Source organism: Python bivittatus, unplaced genomic scaffold (assembly GCF_059951505.1).
Source record: "Python bivittatus isolate LINGU-HERP-01145 unplaced genomic scaffold, Pbiv_v1 ctg000080_np1212, whole genome shotgun sequence".
NCBI classification, from domain to species: Eukaryota; Metazoa; Chordata; class Lepidosauria; order Squamata; family Pythonidae; genus Python; species Python bivittatus.
The window spans coordinates 69,185,597-69,207,159 of record NW_028277035.1 but is presented as its reverse complement, the minus strand read 5'-3'; the positions used below and the strand labels follow the sequence as shown (position 1 = coordinate 69,207,159).

At 36.9% G+C, this 21,563-nt stretch overlaps 1 protein-coding gene across 1 annotated transcript in view; it reads left to right on the top strand.

Annotated features, from left to right (window-relative positions):
• GRM7 (glutamate metabotropic receptor 7) overlaps positions 1–21,563 on the top strand; it is a 421,378-nt gene that overhangs the window by 201,266 nt on the left and 198,549 nt on the right. The window contains exon 3 of the mRNA XM_088134322.1: positions 13,758–13,899. Within this exon, the coding sequence (XP_087990448.1) occupies positions 13,758–13,899 (142 nt within the window). The remainder of the gene's footprint in view (positions 1–13,757; positions 13,900–21,563) is intronic.

Sequence of the window (21,563 nt, the reverse complement as noted above, 5' to 3'; positions counted from 1 at the left end):
AGTTGGAAATATTCTGCATGATAAATTGTATATGTAAGATAACCAAGCATGTATCAAAATCAGCTGAACCACAAGCCCACTGGATTGCTCTTTTATGGTTTTCACCATATCCCAAGAGACCTTCTGTTTCTTTCTGTTGTCTTTAACCTTTTTGCTATGACAGTGCCTTCTTTCTGCTTACTTTGGTTGCCACTCCTGCTCCCTCCGCACCCCTATTCTTCTTGTTACATCAGTTTGCTATAACAATATACATCGTATAGTCTAGTTTGCTTGTTTTAAATAAGGCTTCTCAGCATTGAAAGAAGAAAGCTGTCTTTGTAAATGTTCTGGAGGGAGCATGGACAATATATTTTCACAGTTAATTTACCATAAATGAGTATCTTACTCTTTCATTCTATTTTTAAGGGGAAAAAAATATTAGCCAGTATGAATAAGTAGCTGCCTATATATGTGAATGTTCCCATCTTCAGTAGAAGCCTTCATGCATTCAGAACACATGAAAAGGTTTAGTATCATTCTAATTCTGCATCTGGGTCAGCTGGAAAAATATGGGTCATGGGTAGAATTATTTATTCATTTATTTATTTTATTTCATTGTGTTGAAATCTTCTCCTTCCTGAACTTAATACTTTTTATAGTCTTATTTGCATATTACCTTTTAAACTTGGAAAAGTGAAGAATGACTCATGATCAGCTGCTACCTGATATTTCACCCTTTTATTTTCGAACAAGTTGGATATTTTGAGCAGGACTGGGAATTTTAGCAAATTCTTTATTTTATAATCTCCATTCTTTTGGAGATTTCACTGTTCCTGTTGCTCTTTATTGGCAGCCTAGAGCCTTTCTATCTGTCTGAGTTTCATGTTTCCCGTTGACCTCATTTCTCCACAGTTCCTTTGTATGAAACTTTATGAACATTCACTTTTTCCCTTCCCCCCCCCCGCTTCCTATTATTTTCTAATACATCTCCATTCATCCTCTAGAAGCTTATAATGCATTTACTAGGAATAATCAATGCACATAAAATCAATCAATATAGATTGTATGGTAATAATGATCAATAAAATATCTGCAATTGCGGAAATTAGAATAAAACACATAGCTACACAATCACTAATAGGTATTGTACCGAATCCTCAATAGGAACACTTTACATTGAAGGAATTGAAGGACTTTGGTTAAGTCAGATACTCTTGAACATAACTACCTTGACATTTTCATTACAGTGTAAACTAGGAATCAACAACCTTTGCAGGCAATGGAGCCCTCTGCTTCTTCCATGGTTCTATCTACTGCTTTATACATTCAAATCCATGCTGTGCTCTAAAGTCCCCAAATGATTAAAATTTAGAGAACATTCCAGCTGGTTTTCTGTACAATATAGAAAGGTAGCTTGCTGCTTTGTCATGCTCCCTCCCTCCCTCCCTCCTTCTCTCTCTCTCTCTCTCTCAACTCTCCCTGTTTCTGTGTGTGTGTGTGTGTGTGCGTGTGTGCATGTGTGCGTGTGTGTTTGCTGATTGAATTTTGCTTGCCTCAAGGAATGCACACTCACTGGCTGTTTATTTATTATTTCCAAATAATCAGTCAATCAGAAAAAAACTCAAAGCTCACCATTAAAAAATGTCTTTGTACTTATAACTTGAAAAGCACCTACACAGTACCGCAAGGAAGATCAGTTAGAACTCAGTTATCAGGAAACTGGATCATGGCATTTGCTAGAAGGCCCAAGAGCCACTCCTGGAGCATAGATGGCACAAGATTGAGCAGGTCTCCTGTTTCAAAAACCTGGGGGTAGCCCTCCATTCTGCCACCAGTAGGAAAGCCCAAGGGGACAATGTTGCTGAAAATGCACAAAGGAGCTCATCTGCCATCCTTAAATTTCTTAAGACAAGAGGTGCCCCCTATATACCTGCAGCACTCAAATTATTTGAAGCCAAGCCAATAGCACAACTTTATGGTGCCCACTTGGGCCCCTTCTTCAATTTTGCACCATTAGAACTCCAGATTTCTAAGATCAGCTCTTGAAGTCCCAAAATGTGTCTCTAATGGCACCCTGTGATGAGAGACAGCCCTCATGAAAGTGGAGGCTAGAGTGTGAGTGACCATGCTCAACTATTGGCTCAGACTATCCTTTTTTCCCCTTCGCCTTATCCCATTAACTACGAGTGATGATTTTCAATCCACATAGAAACAAGTAGTGGCAATTAAAATCTCATCCCTGGGTTTCTATTCAGGTCTTCTACTCAGCATGGGATATGATCATGCCAAAGCCCTCATTAAGCAGCATGTAACAGACACAGATCTGGATCTATCCGGGACCCTAACCTTTATTGCCAGTAAACCCAACAGGCACTTTGCCTCCCCATGGCATACTTAACTAAATTCAAAATACCTAAACACTAGAGGGCCTTTACTCTGGCACAATGTCATGCCCTCCCTTCAGCTGTCCTTGAAGGCCAGTACAGGAAGATTCCTTACCAGAGAGACAATGCTCTTGTAACTCTGGACACACAGAAACAACAGAGAATGTGCTCCTCCAGTGCCTGTATTACAGAGACATTTGTACTAGCCTTATCTCATCATTACTATATAAATACCCAGGATGCACAGGACAATTCTACACCTCCCTGCTGCTTTGCGATACCAACCCTGCTACAACATAGAATGTTGCCAGGTTCTGTGCAGCAGTGCTTAAAATTCATCAGATGATGACCTGTGCCACAAACTAGACTTAATGAGCATTTAGTTTGCCATACTAGAGTGCTGTGTAATTTGATATATACAGTCTTCCACCTACTAACCTTTATGCTCTTCTACATTCATCTAATGCTCCTACTCCTCTTTTAAGACTCTTTTAGACTCTTGTTTTTTATATATACTTTCTGTTTTAATATATCTTCTAGCTTTTCATAATTTGCTTTTAGACTAATGCTTTTTAATTGACTGTGCCCCACCCTTTTTATGTTGGTCCGTGACCATAATAAATTGATTAATTGATTGATTGATTGATATAACTTGAAAAAGGTTTCACTATCTCAAAGCAGTTGCATTAGTATTAGGACTGGAGAAAAATTTTAGACCGAAAGCAAAGCACTGTATGATCTCATAATTACAGTGTGGCATTCCAAGAAACAGTTCAGAAAAATAAAACAATGTCACAGAGCATAGCATTCTCCTGGCGTGCAGAGATCACAAGAAATTGCTTTGGGCAACAGACCCAAATCAGTGTTGGAAGGTATTGTTCAGGAGTCGGTTGCAACCAATAATTCCAAGTAATGACTGCTAATCAGAAATAGGAAGAATGAGTGGCCTCTGTCTACTCCCTAGATTGTACAATGAATTGCCCTCAAAGGCAACAGGCAAAGAAACTCATTCTTTATTCTCTTCCTCTCTTTTGCATATTTTTCATAATCAATCTTTTATAACTAAAGTATGTACAGTTTTATTTTGATTGCCATTACCCATGGTTAACCACACCTTTTTAATCATATAGAGCCATGTCTTATACCTATAAGGATTCATTCTCCACCCATGGGAGCCACTGCCTGATTAGCTATTTGCAAACTAATCACATTCCCATCTGTGGCCTTTTTCCATAGAGACCTTTAGTAATGGGAATCAGACACATTCTTCTGCTGAAGTACAGATGGTTTATTATAATAATGGAGCAGCAAAAGCAAACCTAAAAATGGCCCAGGACACAACCCTCAATATAGAGTTGGGCAAATTAGAATAAGTATATGATTGGATATATGAGTAAGCATTTCATTGGATACAGCAACACAGTGCATGTTTACTGAAGTGATGATTGGGACATCATAGGGATGGTACTACAAACACAACAATGTATTAGAGAATACATAGGCTATGCCATCTTTCAATGAGTTACTTTCTAATTGTCTTCTAAATGTTATCTTCTGGCTTACCCTAGAACATGAAGGTATGCAGTTGTTTGAAGAGAAAGTAAAATTACACATACATAAAGAATCAGATGTTTTCTTGGGTGATATATGAACTGGGAAAATGGATAGGATAGGATAAAGCTCCAGGTGAGCTCAGGGAAAACGTGCATGAATGGTGCCTTGCTACCAGGGAATGTGCCCACCTTATGAGTCCACTCAAGTAGGGAACAACTCAGCTGCAATACACGGGGGGCAAGAGGGGAAAGCAAAGAGCTTTTAATTAGTTTCCACTGATTCCACTGCAGAGTTTACCCCTAAGTAATCACCAGGAAGTTCAGATAGTCCTTTACTGCAAAAGAGTCCTGATGTAGCCAAAATCTCAGTCCCGTAGCTTTTTAGAGAGGCTTACTGTGCTTGTGCCAATTCTTTAGAACTCCTTCCCACAGCAGGAAACATTCTTCAGTATGTTACTTCACACTTTAGAACAAGGATCCCATCATTAAATGTAGATGGAACATTCATGATCATAGTTGACAAGTTAGGACGTTTGGTAAACCCTATTTTTAGAACCGAATCAACACATCAAGAAAAGCTATTCTGTCTTTTCCATCACTTCGATAATTATCATTTACACCATTCTTAGCATTCAATTTAGTCTTCCAGTGGCTGCCTTGATTTTGGTATATTAAGGAAGCTTGATTTAACTGTCATAATAAAAGCAAGTCTTTGAGGTGATAAAATGCACTTGGGAACCACATTAAAAATGCACCAGAATTACAGTGACAACTTTAATAGAATAAAGTTCTTAATTAACTCATCTGTGCTAGACATTTTTAGTTTCTTTGCCAATTTACACACTATGGCTTCTGTTTAATTTTGTTTTAGAGCAGGGGGAATAAACACAGACATATCTGCCAATCAATAAACCGGCACATTTAAAATAAAGTAATCCATATGAACAAATTCCAAAGGAATTTGCATAGAAATTTTGTATGAAAATAAATTATGCTTGAAATGCACATTATATTCATATTTATTATGAAACTGTAATAAAACCCACATTTTGCTATACTCACTGCAGTGCAGTTTTATCTCGTTCATCTTCCCTTGCTGGAAATACAACACTGATATGGCAAATTAAGAATAAGCAATTTTTCCCTCCATATTTTATTTAATTGTTTGGTTTTTTTGTTTTTGTTTTTCTGTCCTGTGTTCCAGTCTTTCTAAATTCCTCAGTTAGGAATAATTAATCTAAATGGTTTGGGGGATAATAAGAGAGGCTACCTGGCTTGGTAATACTTGTTTTTCACAGTATGGAATACTGTAGTAGTTGATATGAACTGAATATTAGTCTGAAGGGTGATGTAGCTGCAAAAAATACAACTGCAAATTTAATTTGAACCAAGAGAAGTCTAATTTCAAATCATAGAAAATAATCATTTCTACTTTATTTTGTTTTGGTCAGACTGCACTTTGAGTACCATGTCCAATTCTGGGTATGACACTTTGGGAAAGATTAATAGAAACTGGAATGGATGCATAGAAGAGCATCAAAAGTTAATTAGAGCAGGGTTCCTCCGCCTTGGCAACTTGAACTCCCAGAATTCCCAGCTATTTTTTGTTTCAAATGCAGGACATGGAATAATAGATGTAAGTTACAGGAAGGCTAAAAGGGCAGTTCAACCACAGAATCAATTCCCTTGAGAAGTGAGCACTTCGTTGGATGTGCTCAAGCAATGGCTGAAAGGCTTTCAGTTCGGGATTCTTTAATTTGGATTCCTGCACTAAGTAGACATTGTAGGAGAAGAGCCAAGTTAGTCTATGGTAGCAAAAAATCAGAAGGAGTCTGATAGCACCTTTTCTGATTAACTGTTTGATTGTTTGATTGATTGATTGACCGCCTTCAAGTCAATGTCGACTTTAGCAACCACAAAGAAAAATTTTCTCCATGACAATCTGCCCCTAACCTAGTCCTTCAGGTCTTCCAACAGTGCACTTATTGCCATTGTAACTGAGTCCATCCATCTTGCTGCTGGTTGTCTTCTTCTTCTTCTTCTTTCCATCTTTCCCAGCATTGGAGCTTCTCCAGAGAGCTAGGTTTTCAAACAATGTGTAGGATAATTTGAGCCTGGTCATTTGTGCCTTGAGTGAGAATTCTGGGTTGATTTGTTTGATGATCCATTTGTTTGTTCTCTTGGCTGCCAATAGTATTCTCAGGACTCTTCTTCAACACCATGTTAAAACATGTCAATATTCTTTCTACCCTGCTTCTTCAAAGTCCAACTTTCACTTCCATAGAGTGCCACATGGAATTTTTCTGACTAGCATTTGTTATTAAAAGGCATCAGCTTTCATCCATAGATCCACTCTATGCATCAGAAGAAGTGAGTGGCAATTCATGAAAGCTGATGCCCTTTAATCAAATTTGCTAGCCAGAAAAATTGCTACTAAACTCCTCCTGATTTTTTGTACTGAATAGAGGAGTTGGACTCAATAGTCTAAATGACTTCTTTCAAGTCTAGAATTCTATCATTTTGTGCTTAAATATGAGTGGGTTTGGGTTCCATTTAGAGTCATTCTTGCAAGAAAAATGTTTCCAGATAAAACAAATGCTTCTTCATTCTAAGTAGGGATTAGATGGTGTTGATGTTTGATCTTACGGAATATTTAACTTGACATAGAAAACAAATTACCTTGCTTAGGAGAAAAGATTGCATGGGAATAATATATATCAAGTATATTTGATGGGTTGTATCCTCCATTAACAGAAGATTCTGATGCAGCAGAAACTCCTCTCAGTGGAATGGGAAGGGAAGGATTTGCAGTCCCTAAGAACTTCTGGGACCACAGAAATTGGCTAAAAAGTTTTTGAACCACTTTGGAATAGTGTGGGGAGGGATGAAGATCCAGTAGAAGAGATATCTGTAGCTCAGGGTTAAACTATGGAGTTCTTGGTATTCCCTGAGCTTAGTTGTTTTCCTGCACAGTGATGAACTTGCTGGAAGTTGGGTGGCAATTGTTGTTGTTGTTGTTGTTATGGCAGCTGTAGGAAAGTGACAATGATTACAAATGATTTGCTTCACCATTCCACTGAGAGAAGCTAAACCTCTTCTTGGTAGGAGGTTAGCAAGTGTATCCAACAGTGCAAGTATTGGAAGTCAGCTAACATCTGTTTTTGAATGCTTGTCTTCAAAACTACTTGAGATGCTCCTCAGTGCCCAAATTATCTGATTTACTATTTTTTATCTTCTGGAAATCTGATCAGTTATGTATATCCTCACATGTATTTGAGCTTTTCAGGAAAGATCCACAAGTGAATGTGTCTTTTCACTACAACTAGCACAGTAGGACTTTGCAGGAAGATTTTCTGAGAAAACATTTTATTATCTGTTTTTACTATTCAAAAATTAGGTTGATCTTTCTTTGATTTTGAGCAGAAGCAGTTTAATCCTTCTAAATAGTGTGAAATTAGTATCGAAGCAAACTATATTCAGGTGCCCCTTTTAATTTCTGAAATGATGCATTCCACATATAAGAATACAGTCTAGGTAAGGCTGGAGAACTCCTCAATTTGCAAAAATATTCATATACAGTTTCTGTCTATGTCTCCATCTGCCTATCTATATCTGTTTCTAACTAACCATCCTCAATGGGCACAACATTTGGTCTTGAGTGGAGGGATAAGAAGCGGAGGGGAGTAACTTGCATGCTGTGCTTATTTTCATTATTGAGGCTGTTGCTTATCTTATCTGTTGTGCTGTTTCAATGTAAAAGGTGGGGGTAAAAGACTTCTAGGAGCTGAGCTCGACTCCTGATGACTTCAGTTTCTGGTGACTTCATAGATATTATAAGTTTTTAAAGTCCTTGCATCTTTTTGGCAACAGTGGTAAAATGGTTTTCCATTGCCTTCTTCAAGGATAAACTTCCAAATCTAGCCTTCAGTTTTCCCTGGCAGTCTCTCATCCAAGTACTAACCAGGCCCAAACCTGCTTAGCTTCTGAGCCCAGTGGAGTTGCTGCTGCTGCTGCTGCTATTATTATTATTATTATTATTATTATTATTATTATTATTATTATTTGGTTGTACACTGCCCAGAGAACTCTTGTACCTGAGTTGAATGGCATATAAATTCAATGAATTATTCTTATTCTTATTATTGCTGATAAACTGTTATTAATCAAATTATTTTTGAGGAAAATTTTCTGAGAACAGAATCTGTTAGGTCAATCTATTTTTATGTGACTAATATTCAAGGGCTTTCTAAATCCATGAAAAAAGTCTAAGAACAACCTTTTCAGGAGATTTAGCAACATACAATTTAATAACTAGTGAGGTACATAGAGTTCTAATCCAGTTTCATTTGATCCATCCAGAATCTTTGCATTAATAAAAATATCACAGAAAACATAAACTTTTCAGTGGGATGAACAACTAGTTGAAAGATGGAGTTCTTCAGTTATGGCTAGTCATTGCCTTAAAGCCAGATTCTATACAGGTTTTCTTGCAAATGCTATCCTATTTATTTTATTTATGCATGTATGCATTTATATGGTTGCCCAACTCAAAGTATGTGACTCTGGATGGTGTACAATATGCAGAGGTTTAATTCATATTTACCTCATTTACTGTAGTTAGGATTTTTTTCACTACTTAAAAAGGGTTTACACATGACTAAAAATATGACTGTAGTAAAATCACACATAAAAAGAAAAGGCTAGAGCTGTGACCCTGGAATGGATACAGATAGCAGAAACCAGATTGTTGTCCTTCCTTAGGGTTTAAACAGAATGGTATCATAGGAGGCAGTATATGGAGACAATGAACCCTAATTATTGAACTAAATGATAATATGTAGCACTTGGAGAATCTTGATAGTATGGAGGAATGCAGGGGTGCCATAGTAAGATTATCCCCAATGTTTTATCAAAGGTGTTCCCATGTAGAGGTCACACTATGATTTACAATATCTTTCCTATGTAACAACCCAAATGTAGGTAACCTGTAACCTTGCTTGTTTGGGGCTCTTCTGCAGTTCTTTGGTGGGGGGTCTAGTGATCACTGTCACCTGTGTATGCCAGTAAAAGATACTTGGTTGCATCCATCTCCAATCATTTTGATCCCTGATTTAAAGTAAGCAGTTTTATCAAAAACTATAATTTGAGTCCACGATTTATGAGAAAAGAAGGGCAGGGGTTTTTTTTTCCTTCATCAGTCATATACCATTGAATAGTACTGACTGTGTTACTAAACTTAATACTTTGGGGGAGATGGACGGCATATAAATTTAAATAATAATAATAATAATAACAACAACAACAACAACAACATAAAATGCAGTAATTTCTTTTTGAGTGGGCAGGAAGATGGAGCAAGTTGCATTATTTATTTATTTTGCTAATAGTACCCCAAAATGCCTGGGGTATTTTGAAGTTGTCTATACAGTATGGGAGAGGGGAAGAAGAGAGTAAGATAGACAGATTGCAGAAAGTCTGATATTAAACTGAAAAGCAAATTCAAAGGTAATGCTAACTCAGTTGCATAGTTCATTAATACTACAGAATGGCTTTATACAGCAGCAGTGATGTCAAAGTTGATCAAATCTGCATCCACTGAAAAGAATTTAAGCAACTTTTTTTTTGAAAATTTGTTTTAATTTTTGACTTGAGAATTGTGCAGATGAAAGTTTGGCTGTGATATTCCATTGTGCATCCAGTGTACATTTTTAAACTTCTGCTATAAGTAGTTAGTTTTCCTTGTTAACCATTTTTCTTTAAAAGTGATATCATGACAAATATCTAAACCTTTCTGATAATGACAAAGTAGTGGACCTCTTAGAACACTAGAGCGTGTTATGTGATTCACCAGTTTACTTCATCAGATGAGCTGGAAACAAAAAAATTGAGGACAAATTAATTGTGCATCAGCCACACAATTAAAAATGCATGGAAAAGAAACCCCCTGTAAACATGTGTCCATCAATTCATATTTCTTTTATCTATATTGCTTAAATCAGGTACTCTTAACATACAGTAATGACCCTGACAGTTTCATTATAGTATAAATTAGGGTCAACAACCTTTTCAGGCATGGGACAAAATTTTTTGTGATATTGTGGGCATCAAAAATATAAAAACAGAAGAAAAATTTCAGTAGTTTCTGTAGAGATTTATTGCAGGAATCCAAATTAAAGCTTCCTTGACAAATGGTTGTCCAGCCTGTGCTTGAAGGAGAACTTATCATCTCACTTGGTGATTGGTTCTCTGCCAAACTGCTCCTACTGTTGGAAGTGTTCTCCTAGCATTTAATTGGAATTTGCCTCCCCTTAGTCCATGTCATCTACTCTTATGGCAGAGAATTTATTCTGTGATTCCTTTGTGAGGAGCTGTATCATCTCCACCCCATAGTCGCCTAATCTCAAGGTAGAACACACTAATTTCCTTAAACACTCCTTGCTGGACTTAATTTCTAGTCCTCTGAACATTCTCATCAGCCTTCTTCATACCTTTTCCAGTTTCTCTGAATTTTTTTTAAAATGCAGTGCCCAAAACTGGCACTGTGCTTCAGGTGAGTTCTGACCAATGCAGACTATTTCTTTCTTTAAATTGGAAACTATACTTCTTCCAAGCAACCCAATATTGCATTTGCCTTTTTGGTAGCCACATCATTCTGTGGGTTCATTTTTAAATACAGTTCCAAGATTATTTTCACACATATTCCTTAGACAGATATTTCATGCCTATGCACAGGATTGTGGTTTTTTTCCCCATAATCTTGGCATTTTTTCCCACAATCTTTGGACAAGTACTTTGCATTTGCCTCTATTAAATGGAGTTCCGTCATTTTCTCCCTATGTCTCTAATTTATTTGGATCAAATGGTACCACCAACTGATACATGCTTCCTTCACCTGCCCCTCCTCCTCCTTGTCCTTCCCCTCCTTCCCCGTATCACTACTTTTTATAAGCTGTCCTCTGACATTTTGCAATGTGCACTCCACAGTGATGGTGCTGTACTATTGTTGATTGATAATGGCATTGTCCTACTGCAAAGCCCTCAGCTGTACTCAAGAATACACCTTATTTGCCAGGATAATCATGTGAGGGAAGTCTCACTGCATTTTTATGCTTTAGTTGCCTGTTCTGGGACATTTCAGGTTAAATGTTTTTGTGTCTCTGGTACCTGTAAGTACAGGCAGGGAGAGGGAGAGTGCTGGGAATATAAATGTCTAGACCAATTCAGAAGCAATTGGATCTGTCTGCCAAAGAGACTCGAGCCACAGGGAAAAGTAGTAACTATAAAGTCAGGCAATTTTCCCAATATTGTTTGGGGAAATGGATTTTCGCTATATTCCCTCCCCTCCTTTTATAGATCACTCTGATGCTTTAACACCATACCCATTGAGCAGAGACTCAACAGGAAGGTGTTGTAGTTATCTTACATCTTAGCTGTGTTATTAATAAGCCTTATGTTACAGTCCAAATGTTTCCTGGTTGCATCCATCAAGCCATTAGAATAGAATCCAATGTATTAATAAGTAGAAATGAAAACATTTGCAAAGTTCATCAAATGGTGATTTCTCTCAAAATTAATGACAGGGTTCTGAAAGAGAAATATGTAATTGTTGCAGAATGTTACCTGTACAGTTCTGCAAAAATACAGACAAGTTAAAGTATCCATCCAATATTAGATTAATATACTAAAGTTTTGTAAAAGTAGGATCAGAGGTGGTTATTCATTTATTTTGTATTTATGTTATTGTATGTAAACTCTTCTCAGAATGGCATAGATGATTTTGTCCCACCTATTTTTAGAACTTGTCCACATGCCTCTGTGGGCACCCCCAAACTCTCAGAGGCATTCTCTCAGTACCCTCCAATTGTGCATACTATAGCCACTGTGCAAATAGCCTGAGTTAACCCGCATTTCCATCATCTGAGCAATAAAGTGGCACAGAAATCATCCTCCAGCCTGCACTCTCATAATCTCTGTTTCACTGATTAGTTTGTGGCAAGAAAAATACAGAAACCAGTCTGAGTACCAAAAGCCATGGCTCTCCAGAAACATAGCAGCCAAGGGGACTGGGGAGGGTCATGGAACTGGGAAATAGGCATTGAAATGAGGTCCCATCAAAAGGAAGGCTATCGACCCTGAATCCTCATGGGGCTCAAGTATCTCCAATTACAAAATGGAAGGTTTGTGATTTGAAGTTCTGGGCTGCTGAGAAGAAAATTAACTTGAGTACCTGTGGAAGACCGCAGACAATGGATGTTCTGGGGGGAAGTGCTCTTCTGTTCAAAAGAACCTCTTGAGATAATTAGCCTAAGGGTTGTGACTGTCCCAATAGAAGACAATGAGATGGGTCTGGAACCTGGATTTTCTGAGTCAGTTGTACTGCTTGAACACATGAAATAATAAGGATTTATACCAGTTTGTGGTTTAAGATAATAACCCTAAGACTATAAATACTACTGCTGTTTGTTTTTCTGAGCACCTGCCCCAAATAAAGTACCTAGATTCTCTGTTCAAAGCTTTTTTAAAAAAACAATTGCAGTATTTCACTAGCATACTATTTTTTTCCAAAACGATTTACAAAGGTGGGAAGGGAGTAGGTATATGTCTTATCAAGGGACTGGTCTCTTTATTTGCAAGGTGCTCAGAGAACAGCCAGCTGTTTCAAAGATTTCTAATCCAAGTCTAGATGAAACAGAAACAAAGCAGAACAAGGACTTAAAGTTCCACATTTTTAGCTGAGCATACTGATAGATCATAATCTTTTTCACTCTGTTAAAGCACATTGCATTCTAGGTAAAGTACTGTAATATTTTCTAAATCTATATCTATGGATATATGAAAATCTATATACTCTTTTTTTAAATGCAATCTCTTTCGCTCTCATTGCTGATGTATAAATGACCAGTCCAATAGGGAAAAGGTATATCAACCCAAAGGATATTAGCTATTGCATACAAAGAATTAAATTTCCTGGAGGCAGTCCTCCCGGAGCAGAATTTTATGTGGAGAGCCTGTTTCCTTTGCATTATACTTAAGTTTGACTTTCATGAAAACAATACATACGTTCCTCTTTGAAAGCACAATACTTCTCATATTGCAATTTCATGACAGGAAAAGTTTCTAAAGAGTTATAGTCCAAGTTTTGTCATCCCAGGCAGAGTAGACAACTGGTTTCTATGAGATGGAAACTGACCTAACTCTGTGGGGATTTATAGTCTGTCATAAGAGGGCACTTGGGAACAAACTATCTAGAATCAACTGCAGAGGCTCCAGATGACACTGAAAAGATCAGGTTCTCTTGATGGGTCCTGGACTCCCCTCTTTATTATTCTGTGACGGTGGATATGATGGACCAAATCTATGCTGTGATGTTCATGGAGAACATCCAAGCAGTGAATAAAACCAAAGATAGAAGACCTAGAAATGCATTCATTTATACTTAGAAGGATTTTTTTTTTTTTAGATTTTGTGAGGCATCCACTAAGGACTCAATTGGGATAACATATGAGAAATGTAATAAAAATCTAATTCTGGGTTCAGTCCAATTATTTCTACTGCATTTTTAAAGTTTTCTAAGTGCTTTCTTTTTGTTTCTGATGAATTCTAAGCCAAGTGAGGGGTAATCAGACACTCTCAATTGATTTAATTATGAAAGTCCAGAAATCTTCTTGGACATGTAGACGTTTTGGAGTCACATCCCCTGTACCAAACTAGGCCAAAGTCCATTTTTCATTTTTTTTAAATCTATCTTCCCTCTAACTACTTTTTCCCCCCCAGTTTTCTTTCTTCTTTTTTTCTGATTTACAGATTTTAGCATATTGTCTTCTTTTTTTTCTGTTAACAGGTGATCTCTGCATTGCCCAGTCATTGAAAATCCCACAGGATCGCAAAAACAAGACCTACGAATTTGATAAAATTATCAAGCTGCTTCTAGATACTCCCAGAGCCAGGGCTATCATTGTCTTTGCCTACGATGAGGATATAAAGTAAGGATGCCTGGAGAAATTAACTTGTTTACATGTAATTACTTCGAGCAAGATGATTTAGAACATATAAGAGCCTACCTTTATACACACCCATGTGTACGTGAATACATAGAGCAGGGAGCTAGAGTTGAAAAGAAGTTGTGGCACAACTTGTGGGTTGCACTGCCTGAATAAATATTTTGTGATATCCACGTTATTAGGCTTAAGTCATTATATGAGCAATAAATGAGGTGATAAAAGTGTTCCTGGGTGGCATAATTTCAGATTAAAGGAGCAGGATTATATGGACAGATTTTTCCCCGTAGAAGAAAATTTCCCTGAATACAGATCTAGCATGCTGGCAGAGAATACCAGGCAGAAGCCTTCCCATAACAGCAAGCACAATATGTTCAGTTGCATAATCCCTCAGCTGCTGTAATAGTGTTAAAATCTAGTAACCATTTCCCAACATCTTCTATGTGAGCTCGGTCACAATTTGTTTTGCGTACAACAAATGCCACTGTAAAACAAATGTTTCACTAATGCATCAGTGAAATCCATACCTCCAATCAATTGCTTACATTCTAGACAGATTTTTTTTTCCATACAGACTTTTGAAGCTCATTATTTGGGACTTTGAAGTCTGCCTTCTCTCGTCTATTAAAGCAAGGAGGACAATCATGAGCTTGGAAAGCTAATTTGGGTGGATGGATGAAGGGGTCACTGGCCATGTGATTCTGTCTCTTACACTATAGCTCTAGAGTAGGTATCAGGAGCCATCTTTGTTTGTAACAAAATTCAGTTTGGGGGAAATAAATTTGCAAGAGAGCTAAACTACAAGGCAAAATGTTTTGTCTGATTGGGTATGCTAATTATTGGACATTAAGTTTTGAAGGACCAAATATGCAAAACGTTTGAAGAATTCTCTGAGAGTTTGCCTATGCAAATTCATATAGACTTTATAAAAGTAAAATGGTTTAATAATGCAGATCTAATGTGCTGCAGTAGACTTTGGAAAAGATATGGAGCTAAAACTGCACGTAGTAGAAAGGAAATATTTAATCTGTCATTCTGCCTGAAAGCATTGTGATATGAAGAATTTTAGCAATTTTCTTTTCAGCACACATTTAGAAATGTGAGATGACTAACTGCAAATTCCTGCCATATCTTCTTGTTAAGGGTGGATAACTGAGAGCCCAGTACTATGGGGGAGAAATCACCACAGCTGCCAACATCCTATAGTGGGGCTGACAAAAGTGGTCCTTTTGACTTAGGGGAAAAATTGTAGCAGTATTAGCAATCTAATAGTATAACCAACTAGCCCAGTAGCACCTGTTAAGCAACATCTGGCCACAACACATAACCAATTATGGGAATGCTAGCCATATTGCCTCCATTTGCATAGGACCTCAATTTAATAGAGTGCCTCTGGTCTCATGCTCAGGGCATGAGCAGGATGCATGAGGGAGCTTGCATGATGTGGCTGTGTGTGCCTTAATATTAAGTTGCAATAACTTGTATAACTCTGAAGCAGGAGTCAAACAACCCTGCTTCAAGTAATTACCTGTTTCTAAAGTGGAATGCTTGATCATTTAAATGAGAGAGAAAGGGAAATTAAGAACAGTGTAATTTACTACTTACCATGTATCTCCAGACACAACGGATTACCTATTATCTTTCAATTATATTGGCTGCACATCTGGAGGGTGCCAAGTTGAGAAAGGTTGGATTACATATTTTGACCTCAGTGGTCTGAAAAAGCCTACAGAGTGCAGTACAGACGTGTATTGCTTCCTATGTGACTGATGAGAAAGAAATTCTCAAATCCAATAAGAATGCATACTTCTTTTATCTAAATCATCCATGAACTGACATAGTATAGAGATCAAGGGAGACAGCCTTGAGGCAATTATTCAGAACCCGTTACGTAAACAAAGAGGATGGGACATTTTTTAAGTCCTGTGAAGGGAGATAGTATTAAGAAGACACTCAGGCTGACTCATCCCTGACTCACTGAGGTATAAAAGGGAGGGGAGGAGAAGCACAATCAGACTTGCAAGATTCTGTTATTATAGCCTATCTCAATAAAATATACAGTAGATCTAGTCTTCCTGTGGAGTCTGTTTCCTGATCTGGGCTACTTCAAAGGGTGACACATAGCTACTTTCAATTGGGTTCTCAAAAGATCTATACTAAGAGGATGTGAGTTCCTGAGAAGCTAACATTTGCATAGTTTGTAGTAACCACGTATGTCCCTGGAATATAAAATGTGGTCTGGAGGGATCAGTGGGTGAGATGAAGCTCAGAAGAGAATTAGCAAGTTGTGTTTTCCAAAGCAATATTTATTATTCTGTCCTGAACTAAATAGAAACTCCAACATATTTGCTCTACAGTTTAGGTTCCTCAACTGAGTCAAGGAGATAGCAGAGAGCTCTGCAATTGGCAGGAGGTCACCTCAGATCCCTCCTTCATCTTGTTTACTCTACAGGTTTACTTTCGTATTTTTAGTCGCAGCTCTAACCCCAACAGGTTTAGAATCATGTCTAAATATTTCCATTGGCTTCAGAGACAGGAATCTAAAATACTACAGCATCAAAGAATTGTTAAATTCCAGAACTTTTCAGATAAATTATTCTAATGAAATAAATTCATGAAAAGGAGATAAAAGAGAGGTCCATAATGTTCAAAATAGAATACTTGTCAGTATGGCCATTTTTAATGAAGAAAGACTGAAGCCTGGTTAAAAACTGCTGACCCTTTTTTTCTATGACAGTGGTCACTGCAAAGGATTAATTAAAGTGCTGTGATTCTCTTAATAAGTTTTGGTTATCCTTTTCTAGATTTTGCTTTGCAATGCAGCGGAATAACAAAAGAGTTGGAAGACTTGCGACCATCCAAGCTACTGAAGCCTATTGATTAGAAAGGGTATAAAAGGGTGCTGACTATACAAGCCTGCTGACCTTACAATGTTTGTAGCAGCCAGTCCTGCCTCTGTGGTCTGCAATGCATGTGTTAGTTATCACACGATAAATTAGGTTTTGCTTCCATAACCCTGACTATAGATTCTCCATGAATCTAAAAAAGGGAAAACAGCTAAAGCAACAAGTTTAACTTGAAGTTGAATATTAATATTTTGTTTTAATCTATTGCATATACTTTTCATATAATGCCAAAACAAAGTTAGTCCATGATCTGAGTTTCCTTTTATGGATTTTCTCTGTGAGTTCTTTGTTCAGGCATAACCCAGTTTGATATTATTTTTTATTATTTATTATTTCCCCAAATTGTCAACCATTCAGTTAGAGTACTGGAAATCAATTTCCAGTTCTGACTGGAAGGACAAATACAACCTATAGATCTCTGTTCAGATATAATATGGTTTATCTGAAATCAGAAGTCTTGGAGGGAAATGAAACAAGAAGAGAAGAAAGAACACTTATGCCCAAGACTTAGACCTTATGACCAAACTTTACTTGATCCTTTCATAACCTGGGTCCCCTTCCCCGGCCAGCATGGATATTGATGAGAATTGTAAGAGTTAAACATCCACATTCAGCAAAGACTCCCCTGAAGGTTTAGTACAGAATATGGCAAAATGTGGGCTGGGCAATTATACCATTAGACAGATTCATAGTGGTTGAACAACTGTATCAGTATCTCTATGTCAAGCTGGAAGGAAGTATCAAATGGTATACTACAGGGTTCAATTCTAGGTTATATTATTCAAATATTTATAGATAACTTGGATGAGAAATCAAAAAACTTGATTATCAAATTTGCAGATGATAGAGGGATTGCAATCCTTAGATGAGAGTGTCAAGGTTCTGAAGGATCTTGACAAACTGGAACAATGGGCAGAAACCAGCAAGAAGAATTTCAACAAGGACATATGCAAAGTTCTATATTTGGCTGGGAAGAATCAAAGTTATGAGTATAAAATGGGGGGGGGATCCTACTGGGCAGTAGTAATGCAATTAAGAACTGGGTGTCTTGATTGATCAGCAGGTGAATGTGAGCCAACCATATGATGTAGCTGCAAGGAAAAGGCAAGTGTTAGGCTGCATCAAAGAAGTACAATGTCAGGTTAAAGATAAATTATTATTTCACTCTATTCTGCAGTGCTCAGACACTACCTAAAATGTTGGGTCCAATTCCGGCCACCAGATTTTAGGGAGGAACATGACAGATGGGAGTATGTCTAGAGGAAAACAGTTAAAATGATAAGGGGGCTGGAATAAAAGAAAACTTGCAAGAAATGATTGGAAGCATTCTGGAGAAGAAAACATTGTGGCAAGGCATGATGACTATCTTTTTCAATGTATATAGTCAAGCAACCGAAATACCATTTAGAATTGTTCAGAGTTGTTACAAAAGACAGCACAAGAAGCAATGGGTTTATATTACAAGAGGGTAGATTTGGGTGGGGCATCATATTATTTTTTTTAAATCCTAACAGTAAGAGCTGTTCAGCAGTGGGCTACTTTGTGTGTTGGTGATGGGATTCTTCCTCAGAAGCTGGATGGTCATCAGTCAGAGATGCTGTTAGTTCTAGATACCTGCCTAGGCAGGGGCTTAGAGTAGATGATCTCCAAGGTTTCTTTATCTTGTGATCCTTCTATAGAGAGCAGCTGAGTTGGGAAGAGCAGATAACCCAAAAGGCAAAAGAGAGACAAAGAGCAATAGGACAGCCAGGACTGTTACAATAGTGTTCATCAATCTTGGCAGCTTGAAGATGTGTGGACTTCAACTCCCAGAATTCCCCAGCCAGCACGTTGAAGTCCACACATCTTCAAGCTGCCAAGGTTGAGGAACACTGTGTTACAATACCTCTTCCTCATAGCTCTCTTATAAATGAGATATCATGCCCTAAGAGCAGGCAGTGAAGCTTGTCCCAGCTTTCTCCTCCCCAAATCCCATGACTATAAGTATACACCTCTGTGTCCTTCAACCAGGTTAAGAGATCATTTTCATGTTAGTTATTCTTGGGAAATGAATACATAAAGTTCCCTATATAATGCACAATATCAGGTTCTTTTTCTTGGATTCATATCTAATGTATTGCAAAGCCACATTACCCTCACATGACACTTTAGAGAACTGATATACAGTATAATGTTGGTTTTACTCTGTATAGTTTTGATCTGTTGCTATTGTGATATTTTATCATCTTATTGTAACTTATCCTGCTCTATTTGTATATTGTCTTGATATCCTAGGATGAAGGGCAAAGCAGAAATATTTCCAACAGCAGCAACAAAAATAATCAAGTATCACCACACTATACAACCATGCCATATTGTTGCTTTTTTGTGTAAATCTTGCACTATTCCTTTTAAACTATTTTGTGAATCATAGAAACAATTTTCTGTTGGTATACTCATTATTTTGTTTGTAACCAATGAACTTTCACTGCTTTGTTTAATTCAGGGTAGCATACTGGAAGGTAGGCAGGAAGTTAGGGAAAGTGATCCTTTCTCCTCTGAATCAAGAAGTATGTCAGTCTGTTAGAATATAATACAAAATGTTGAAGACTTTGTTATGAAGAATTATTTGGTATAATTCACCTAACATTTCTGCATAGTATATGGAGATGGGGAGGAGGGAAATACTATACATTCAAATATTTTTATTCATTGCATCTTTGTTAACTCTGGATTGGTGAAGTTATCCCAAAATTCACTTACTCAATATATTCTTCCTATGTGCTCAAGCAATGCTTCTTGTGTTCTCATTTCAGAATTACAACTCAGACATGAAACAAGGGTTGATTTTGTGCTTGATTCTTTTTATAAGGGTCAATAGTGCCCCTCAAAATAATTATAGATGGATCAATGAACAGTAATTTCATAAGAAAGATGTATGGAGGAGAATGGGATTCTGGGATTCTGGAACCACTGTTTTGGTTCATTGAGCAATCTTCAGGGCTGTTTGTGATGAAGAAGTGAGAATGATTCAAGTGTAATTTTGTAAATGTGGTGGACGTCATTAGATTTTTGCAGTAACTTAGTTGAATGTCATCTTCCTGCTGCATTATTTTATTTTTTCTAAAACAAATTAAGTCACACCTTTCTTTCTTGGCCACAGTGAAAATCCATACATTCCAGATCTCAGGCTAAAGTTATTTTGAATATTTAAGTGTTATAAGAAAGAGAGTGAATGGGACTATATGTGGAAGATGGTAGCAGACTGGATGAAAATTCAAAATATAAGATTAAATAATTCACAGTGATTCTGTAAACTCTTGTAATACACACTGAATAGAAATATGAGACTCTTATTTACAAAAAGTTAGTGTATAATTTTTGTGAGGGAAAAGACTTCTGCATTAAATCTCACATCCATTCTCCATTCAATGACAGAGAAACTAAGGTCTTTTTTTAATATATAAAATAATATATTCATATTATTTCCCTAAAAAAAAAAAGCTTTATGGTGGGGATTTTTAATAATTTGGCATTAAGCAGTCTATTGCTGATCATTATTTCTTATTGTAATTGAATTTTTATTTCTTTGAGGCTTAAAGCTACATAGTCCAGCGCTCCCTGTCTTAGGGAACGAGTTCAATTCTACAACCTACGGCATAGTGACACCATTTCTGTTTCTGTTTTTGTTTTCCTCTTGGTGATCAGTGACAAGTATTTGAAGAGTTGCTGTCACACCTAGATAGTTATTTGAAACAGCAAATATTTTATGTTTGCTTTATGACAGTGTTGTCCAAACTTGGCCACTTTAAGATGAGTGGACTTCAACTCCCAGAATTCTGGGAGTTGAAGTCCACTCATCTTAAAGTGGCCAAGTTTGGACAACACTGCTTTATGAAATGAAAACTGATATTATTTTTATTCATCTCTTTTTTACTATATTTTCAAAAAGAGTCTGTGTCCATGTTTGATTAATTATTATAAAGCATTACAAAACAAAATGGGGATATCTATAGTTTCTCCAGTATTGAATTTACAACAGTTAAATCTCCATGGGTGGATGTATAAATTCTACTACAAATGAAACAATTACCACTGAAATTACTATGGGGAAAGAATGAAGAGTAGAATGAAGTGATATATACATATACATTGCCAGGAGAAATAACCCTCTGTTTTGTATTTTGGAAAAAATAAATATATATTATATGTCAAATTCATTGAACCATTAAATAAGTTGCTGCCTTTATATATCTAGTGAACTAAACAATTAAAGAATTAGAGTAACATAGAACAAATACATTTCTTTCTTCTGATATCACAGTGTTATCTCATGGATGAACTTTGTTAAAGATGCTTAAGCAGCAGTATAACTTTCCTTCTTATTGAGGAATCTTGTACCTGCTAACTGCCTTCTCTGATTTAGTGCCATCATCATTGTCATCATCATCAACATCATCATCATCATTATTATTATTATTATTATTATTATTATTATTATTATTAAAATTTATATACTGCCCAACTCCTAACAACTCTGGCCATTGTAACTACAGTTCCAAGAATGCCCAAGTATTACAGCCTTTGAACATGGGAATTATGGTAGCTGAAGTTCAATGCATTTTTTTATTATTAAATTTATAAGGACACATATGGAGAGCATTAAGCTGAGGTAAGCTGTTGTAGAGCTTAATAGAGTAGCAAGATATGAAAACAAGCATATCTGGATTATACATCATAGATTTCAACTCCATATTAATTTTA